Genomic DNA, 8,616 nt, shown 5'->3' with positions numbered 1-8,616 from the left:
ATTCGACCAACCTATCCAATCCGATTCAAATAACACTATCATATTTTTATATCTCAAATTCAAATATAGATATGAAGTATTTTTGGAAAAAAAAAAAGTGTAGAAGGTGAAGGCTGAGCTGGAAAATCTCGTAAATGAGTGTAGGTTGGATTTAGGACATTGTCGAAATTAGACGCCCAACCCAACCCATCTACTATTAGGGATTTTACTGCCACGTCGTCTCTTAGTATAAATACTAAACAAACCCTTCGCTTTCATCAATCCATTTATTATTACCAACTTCTCAAAAATATCTTTTCTCTCTTTCATCCAAATACCCAAAAGTCAAGAGTAGATTAAACTAATGGCCGGAATCGGACCTTTGACTCAAGATTGGGAGCCCGTTGTTATTCGTAAAAAAGCCCCTACCGCCGCCGCCAAGAAGGATGAGAAAGTCGTTAACGCCGCCCGCCGTGCCGGTGCCGAGATTGAGTCCATAAAAAAATGTACTACCCTCTTTTTCTTTTGAAAAACACCACAGATTTAGTCATATAATGACGATTTCTTCAATTAGGGTTTTTTTGTGTGTGAAATGAAAGGATAATGAAAAAATACTTATTTTTGTAAATGCGAATTCGCAGCAAATGCTGGGACGAATAGGGCGGCATCAAGTAGTACTTCTTTGAACACAAGGAAGCTCGATGAAGACACTGAGAATCTTGCCCGTAAGAAATGTTTTATTCATTTTTTATGTTTGATTAAAATTCCCAATTTATTCCTCAAAAGGAAAAAAACAGTATAGAATGGAAGTATTTGTAAGAAATTTATGTATAGAAGTAATACTGTCATTTTCTGGGAATTTATATGTTGGGATTGATTTTGATGATATGCATGCTTCTGGTGCGAACTGATTGTTGATTTAAAGCTGGTTTTAGACTGTGTAATATTGTATGACTAGTAGTTTTTGCATTAATTTTTCGGCCTAAGGGATTTAACAAATGGTTTTGCAATATGAATTGAGGGGGTTGTATGAATTTATTTTTATTGCTTAGGTTTGTCTGTGTGTGTTTTGATTTCTTCTTTCTTTGTGGGGTTAGGAGGTTATACAAGTTCATATGCACCTATGTATACTGTTAGAACGACTGGATGACTTACACTTTTCAATTTTTTTTTCTTTTCTGTTTAAAAAAGGATGGCATTGGGCTGGTATAGTAACTAAAGAAATGGCTTTGCTTGTCCATACATATTCTCCCTTTCATCCCTGAGAATGGTCCTCTCTCTAATATGTCCGTTGTATCAAACAATGCCTGAGCATATTGGATTGTTTTTGTCATATGGAAGTTGAATCACCTATGCTCCATATCTCCCTTACTATGGTAGATCAATCACGCTTAGTATTGCTTTTGTAATTTGCCTTTATGGAAACCTTGGTTTACCTGATTACACATTTCAGTCATCTATTCTGTGACAAGTGTTGGATAGTTTTGGTCATATGCAAGTTGAATAACCTATGCTCTCCTTTACCATGGAAGATCAATTGTGGTTCTATGATTGTATCTATATATTGCTTTTGTAATTCGCCTTTACAGCAACCTTGGTTTACCTAATTACACAATTTGGTGATCTCTTCCATATCAAGCAAGATGCATTTATGTTTACATAATTGGCTATTATGATATACTCCCAAACCTGGTTATCGATCATTTGGTAAACTTATATCTTTGATGTATAATAATCCTACCTGCAGCTCTCACCGCTTATGATTTCACCAGTTTTCAACTTGTATAGTGCTTAGTTTTTGAGGATGATTCCATTGTAAATTTTCATTGATGTTTAAACTCATGAACAGATGACCGAGTGCCAACTGAGCTAAAGAAAGCCATCATGCAAGCTCGAATGGATAAGAAACTTACCCAGGCTCAACTTGCTCAGGTCTCCTCCTTGTATATCCATTTGTATATATTTTCATGCGTATTCCCTAAGACTAAAGAGTATGATGAGTCTTGACTTATATATTTTCAGTTCTTTAACTATATCATTTTGTCATTCCACAGATGATCAATGAGAAGCCTCAGATTATACAGGAGTATGAATCCGGAAAAGCCATCCCTAACCAACAAATAATTGGTAAACTGGAGAGGGCTCTTGGTGCGAAGCTGCGAGGGAAGAAGTGAGTGAGTAAGAGTCTCGTAGAAAGAACAAACAGAACTTGAATATCGCCCAGAATCTTGAGTCCTAAAACTTGGTGATGTAAATGAATGTTTTATGCCGTTATGGGTCGCTTGTAAGAACACTGTTTTTGACTTTGTGTGATGACTTATGTCTGCGACTGCTTATGAAATGAAGTTTGTGTGTGTTCTTGACTGTAAGATGGGATTCTCTGTGCTGTTTGTGTTTGCTTTTGGTCAATTTCATATTATTTCTAAAACACTCTCCAACAATTAACAGATGAAGATTTCAGCAAACTGAAAACTCCAGCAAATGACATCAAATTTGTTTTTGACATTTTAACTTGTTGCAATTGGAATTTTATGCATGGAAATATATTGTAGGATGACTTCAAGACAAAATGAACTGTTCTTTATGTAAACTATACGGTGCTAACATAAGATGCGTTTTGCAGCCAATAATTTCAGAAAATGATATAGATACAATGGGAACATGTACATCATTTGCTTTGTATCACTGAACAAAGGTTGTCCAAACCTTTTGGAAGTAGAAATCATGCAGAAATAATTATATTAAACATGTAACACAACTTGATATAGATATAAACACATCAAAATAAACTCATTCGCAAGCCAACTTTGTACCAAAGCTTGTAAGGCAGATGGCAAATGCAAGATAGGGGGACAAGGGTGACCTGTAATCCATGGTGAATGTATCATCCCCAACTTTCCCAAACTGGAGGAGAACCTTTTCTTCATCTCCTTTCCCTCCTGGTTGACTTGGATCTACAGTTGCAGCCAGCTGAAAGTTTTTCACAGATGCAACTGTAACCCGACCGTGGAAATTCAAACACCAGCACTGTAAATGTTCATGCCATCTTGGAGCTTTGTTCTTCAAAATTGCAAGACCAGGTGCAGCTCCCTCAGCTATTTTTGCTTTGGAGTCATCTAAATGCTTGTCAGCCCTTTCTTCTGGCAAAGGGCATTTCACTGAGCAAACCATCCTCCTTGGACCTCTTGATTTCAACAGATTGAACTTGTAAGACACTTTTCCCACCTCAAAATTGCCAGCTGGAACTTGGGGGCTGATTCGCTTACTTGCAAATCTGCGACTTGTTCTGCTGCTTGAAGGCTTGGCACCACTGTGCGGGGGTTGACTATCATAAATCGTAAAGTTGGTGCCTAGAAAATCCGAACTGCAAAGATTTTAAATTTGCATGTGTCAGCTAAAAGCTATAAAAGGAACTCTGAAGTATTCTATTTTTACTATAACATGACAAAGGAAACAGTAATCGCATCATAAGATAAGACTGCTATTCCCACCGTATAAGCAGTCTTCTACATGCTCTCTCAAATTCGACTGTATCTAACCTATAAACCAAATACTACAGCTTCTCTCTTCAGATCATTTTCTAAATTGCTCTGGTGACAATAGCTGTATTCTTAAGAACCTTAAAGGATATACCCAAAATTCAAAGTGCAGATTCTGTCGACAGAGTTCCAGAAAGTGAAGGATCAAAACATAAAATACCTGACCAAAACATCATACGGGTCCCCTACCTTAACTTCCCGACATAGGCATTACTGCTTTGAGATAAGTCATCTGCATCAAGGGATATAATATACTCAATATGAGCACCATGTCGATATCTTCTTGCTGCCAATAGAAACTTCCCCTTGTCGGTGAAGGCTGCCAAAAATCAGGAAAAATATTCAGTAAGGCAGATTTCAACCACTAACGTAATCCAGTTGCATGATGACCACAAATAAGGAAATAGGTTGGCTTAAAACTATAGAACCCTTCTACATGGTCTCAAGAACTAATATCACAAGGAAAAGATGTGCCATAGTTTCTATGCATATCGCAACAAACTTAGATAGCTTTTCAACTGCCAACAATATTTTTGAGGAAAAACAATTGCTTGCAGACTTAAGGTTGGCGTATTCAGTTCGGCCAAAGCTACGGTAAGGCGTGAAGCTTTTAAAAAGAAAAGACACCAGATATCAAACTAAGTAATAAAACAATCACAATTAAGCAGATGGATGGTCTTTGTTCAAATTTCTGGAGATTTTCAAGTTTAAGAACAAGTCATGCTGACTTAGGCAAAGGTAAAAGGTCAGAAGACAGAAATGCACTACCTAGATAAAAGTCAAAAGTCAATTTAGAAGTTTAGGCAAAGTGGATTATGCCCCTTTCAACTTTTAGTCCACTTTTTTTTTTCAACTTTATTATTCGCATATGAATAATTCAGCAAACCAATTAATCAACATGTTGCCATCTATTTTCTTTGTAAAAGAAAAAAGAAAAGATGACTTACATGGCGTAAGAGAAAGAAAAAGGTAGAATGTTGAGTTCTTTTTGCACCGCTTTATAATACAATGGTTTGGAAAATCACTTGGACCAGGCTGCATTAACAGAAGGGAAAAGAACCATCAATCACAAAAGATATAACAAATTAGTCGACTGACAGCGCTAAATTCTGAATACATTTTAGCGCCATTACCGGCACCCTCGAAGCAACTTGATTTCTAAAAACTACACCTCAAACTAACGGCAATAAGCGAGCAAACACACTTAAAGATCACAAGGAGATAAATTCTAAATGATTTGTTTTGTTTTCAAAATCCATCCGTGTAATTGAAACTAACAAGTCACATTCTCATGATTGGGAGTGAAAGTCCCAGAATTCTGAACTGCCCAGAAAACAATCCTTGCCCTCAAAAGGATAATTTTCTCATAACAGAAAAAAGAAGTTTTCCTTTCTATTAGAAGCAAATCATGTTAAAAGCTAAAAAATGACAATACATTGACTAAAATTTCACCGAATTTTAGTTCCCAATCACCAATGGGTGTTAGGAATATCATTTGTATCAAATTTGTACCCCCCCCCCCCAAGTAACTTACATTTCCCTGAAATTTCCCAATACACAGAGGAAGCAAAAAAAATGACTTCCTAAATTAAATTATATGAACAAAATGCATCTATATCCAAATGTAAGAAAATTTACCGCAAATATTAAAAACCAAACAAATGACCAAAAGAAAACAAGTTTTCACCAACTCTGAACATTTAAAACAAAAAGTGTACTCTATCCTTTCGACATGGAGTATCCTTGCGATTCCATGAGTTTGTAATGCTTGGTTCTTATTAATGAGAGGTAGTGGATACAAAGTTTAAATATATAAATTTTAAAATTTAAACTTTGACATGTTATGAGATTATACATAAAATTCAATTAAAAGAGAATTAAAAAAAATTGGAAAAAGAATAAAGGAAAATTTTAAATTACCTGTTTAAGACATGAAGGAAAAGTGATTTTGCCGCTTCCGGGGGAAGAAGCCCTAACGATCTCTCTCATAGCTTCTCTCCATTTCTTACAAACGCAGGCGCATGTGACGACGTTTTGCCTCTGAGGCCACTGATCTTCACTCGCCTCAACGCGCTCCATGATCTCACCTAGCAACTCCGGCAGCATCGTCGACCACGATTGCCCTTCCTCCTCCCCCTCCGCCGGAGGCGACGGCGGCGGCCACGACGACGAAGAAGAAATCTCCGGCTGGTTCACCGTTGGCGAGACCGTTGCTAGCGCTGCCGTTTTGGCCAATGATCTCGATCTCCGTGAAAGGCACGAGGACTTCCTGAACGACGACGAAAACGACATCGTTTCTTAGAACGGCTTTCTTTTGGCCTAATTTGCTTTTCAGGAGAGAGATTCAGAGAGAGACGGGAGATTTTGTTTGAAGAAATGGAAAGTAAAAAACCAAAAAAAAAAAAAATCGAGGGAAAATTGATAACGGCTGTACGAAATAACTCGGCTGTGAGGGGAATGTAAAGAAGGGCGAATAAAATCGGGAGAAAATAAGACGTGGCAGTATGTGGTTGGCGGTGACTGATTCGAGTTTGGTGTAGTTGCCTTGGGGTTACTTTTGACTCGCTCCCTTCTCTTCACTGTCAAGCGCTCAACTGTAGGTTTTTCTTTTTTTCAGTTGAAAATTAATTTATGCTATAATTAAAAATAAAATAAAAAAATAAAGAAATAAAAGAGTAGTAAATAAACAGGAATTGCAGGAGATCAGATGGTGGGTTAAGGTAGTTGGGTGTCAACTTTCAATTCCAAAGCACTCATTTATTTCCAGGTTACCAGACTTCCCACTAAGAATAGGTTGTGAGATGAAATTTTAAAGACAAGTTGTTGTAGTGCTGGGCATGATTTATGACAACAACACATGCATGCTTGTTGGTTGTGATGTTCAAACCTTCAAAGTTTGTCTCAATTTTTAAAGAGCAGAGTTTGATAATATATATATATATATATTTAAATAAAAAATTTAGGTTGATTTAAAATAAATAAGTTTGAGTTGAATCCGTTTTCCAAATTTATAATATATAGAATAATATATAATTTTATTAGTTTTATGATAAATACGTATCGAGTGAAAATAATTATGTAATAATGTTAAATTTGATACATATACTTTAAAAAATGTTTAATGTGGTATATTAATTATGATATTTGTACTTTCATAAAATGTCCAATGTGTTTTCTTATAGTATATGATGTTAACATCGTTAATGAATTGTTAAACTAACAAATGAAGCTCGACACGTAAATTTTTTTTCAAACCATCAAATTTACATGAATAATATAATATTACGTGAAATTTAAATAAAACAAAAGTAAATATTAAACTTACATGAAAGTACAGGAAATTGCTTATCTTCATGAATAATAAAATATATTATTTACAAATCAAATAAAAATATTATTTCTAATGGAAAATTCTTTAGAGAAGATGACCATTTACTTACATGGAGAATATGATATTTTTACTTATATAAGTTTAGTATCTACTTTTTTTTTATTAACAATATGTTTAGTTATTTGATTTTAAATTTATTTATTTTATTTAGTTTTTCACATAATGGTATATTATTCATATAGAATTGATGATTTGAAAAAAAATATACGTATCAAATTTTAATTGGTTAGTTTAGCAATTTACTAACGGTGTTTACACCATGACCATAATAAAACACATATTGATAGTTCCGAATCACATTTGACCTTTTCAAAGTATATGTACACATTAGATTTTTTATGAAAGTATATGTACTATAATAAATAACATAGTAATAGTTTAAGTACACTATTAGACATTTTCAAAGTATAGGCATCATATTAGGCATTTTATGAAAGTATAGGTACCAAATGTGGTATTATCTCAAAATTAATTAAAGCTTTGGTTACAATGATAAAAATAATTTCTTTTTATGCATGATGTTTCGGGTTCAAATCTTTATTTGATTAGAATTTTATTGACTTATTATAATAATAAAAAAGTACAAAATGCTCTCATAAAATTATACTTAATTTGTATATGTGACACTAATTTAGTGATTTCATAACTAAGTCGATGCCCGATTGACCTGTGACACCAACATCAACTCAGTAAAAGATTTAATATAAGTATAAAAAAAAATGTTAAGTTGCTTATATTTAAAATTTTAATAAATTTAAAAAATCATATAAATTATTAAATATTAAATTCAAAATAGTACAAATATTTAAAAAAAATTGAATGACGGACCTAAAATATGCTTAGGTTAGTCATTTACAAAAGTGGATGAACTTGGGCAAAATTTGAGTCTCATATTTCAAGGCGGCCCAAATTTGGACAAGTTTAATGTGTATTAATATCATACATAAATATGACTCGTACTTAACCCGGCATGACCCACAAATTATTGGAAAATTTGAATTAAGAAAATGGTTTTTAAAACAACAGAAGTTTAAAAAATTTTCTAAACTGAGCTGGTTTGAAATATTTATAACAATAAACTTTTACCGAAATATACAAGTGCTTTGTGCAAGACGGATTTGAATCATTCTCGGCTTTCAACTAAATGATCTTCTCCACTATCCTCGTTTATCGAATTGCACCGAGTGTGGACTTAAGCAGCACCAAACAAACATAGAACAAGAAATTGAATTATTACTTTCAATGGGGAAGTAATTTCTCTCTATAAACTGAAAAAGTTTGTTATTCTGAAAAATAGAATTTATGCTTAGGAATAAATTTACCCAGTTTTTCAGCAAAATAACAATGTATCAACCAAACATCTTTTCCTCTGCCAAATGTAACAGCTCGGTTTTAGCTAAATCAGAATAGTGGTTTCGGAACCACAAATCCGAGGTCGTAAAATTATTTTTAATATTATTTTATGTGTTCACAACATCAAGAATGTGTGAAAATTCCGTGTTTTAATTTTATCGATTGGATGGTTAATTTGAGAAAATGATTAAATCGCGTAAAATGCAAAAGTTGCATTCTATTTGATAAAGGTGTCTAATTGCTATGATTCATTAAATGAAAGGTCCTTATTATGATATTAGGCCATTTGTAGTGGAATTTGACATAAATGAATTTTCACTAAGTGAATTTTAATGTATTAAGTAAATGATAAAA

At 33.8% G+C, this 8,616-nt stretch overlaps 2 protein-coding genes across 2 annotated transcripts; one reads left to right on the top strand and one right to left on the bottom strand.

The window, feature by feature from the left end:
- Nucleotides 1–236: 236 nt before the first annotated feature.
- Nucleotides 237–2,348, top strand: LOC108464926 (multiprotein-bridging factor 1b). The gene is made up of 4 exons (XM_017765212.2): nucleotides 237–485; nucleotides 621–704; nucleotides 1,829–1,911; nucleotides 2,034–2,348. The coding sequence occupies exons 1-4, from the start codon at nucleotides 344–346 to the stop codon at nucleotides 2,151–2,153; spliced, it is 429 nt and encodes a 142-aa protein (XP_017620701.1). The 5' UTR covers nucleotides 237–343; the 3' UTR covers nucleotides 2,154–2,348.
- Nucleotides 2,032–6,350, bottom strand: LOC108464925 (tubby-like F-box protein 7). Its single transcript, XM_017765211.2, has 4 exons — nucleotides 5,439–6,350; nucleotides 4,466–4,553; nucleotides 3,708–3,837; nucleotides 2,032–3,343 (listed from the first exon to the last, which is right to left on the bottom strand). Exons 1-4 carry the CDS (start codon nucleotides 5,808–5,810, stop codon nucleotides 2,770–2,772), a joined length of 1,164 nt encoding a protein of 387 aa, XP_017620700.1. The 5' UTR covers nucleotides 5,811–6,350; the 3' UTR covers nucleotides 2,032–2,769.
- Nucleotides 6,351–8,616: the final 2,266 nt, after the last annotated feature.

The sequence above is a fragment of the Gossypium arboreum genome, chromosome 5 (genome assembly GCF_025698485.1).
Source record: "Gossypium arboreum isolate Shixiya-1 chromosome 5, ASM2569848v2, whole genome shotgun sequence".
Taxonomy (NCBI): Eukaryota; Viridiplantae; Streptophyta; class Magnoliopsida; order Malvales; family Malvaceae; genus Gossypium; species Gossypium arboreum.
The sequence above is the reverse complement of the archived record's forward strand: the minus strand, read 5'-3'. Positions and strand labels throughout refer to the sequence as shown.

What these genes read in the sequence shown, in the direction of transcription:
- LOC108464926 (XM_017765212.2), top strand. Translation starts at nt 344, where the DNA reads ATGGCCGGAATCGGACCTTTGACTCAAGATTGGGAGCCCGTTGTTATT. An exon ending in GATTGAGTCCATAAAAAAAT is followed by an intron (nt 486 to 620) that starts GTACTACCCTCT and finishes GCGAATTCGCAG; the next exon opens with CAAATGCTGGGACGAATAGG. An exon ending in CCCAGGCTCAACTTGCTCAG is followed by an intron (nt 1,912 to 2,033) that starts GTCTCCTCCTTG and finishes GTCATTCCACAG; the next exon opens with ATGATCAATGAGAAGCCTCA.
- LOC108464925 (XM_017765211.2), bottom strand. Translation starts at nt 5,810, where the DNA reads ATGTCGTTTTCGTCGTCGTTCAGGAAGTCCTCGTGCCTTTCACGGAGA. An exon ending in TTTTCTTTCTCTTACGCCAT is followed by an intron (nt 3,838 to 4,465) that starts GTAAGTCATCTT and finishes GATTTTTGGCAG; the next exon opens with CCTTCACCGACAAGGGGAAG. An exon ending in GCCTATGTCGGGAAGTTAAG is followed by an intron (nt 3,344 to 3,707) that starts GTAGGGGACCCG and finishes AAATCTTTGCAG; the next exon opens with TTCGGATTTTCTAGGCACCA.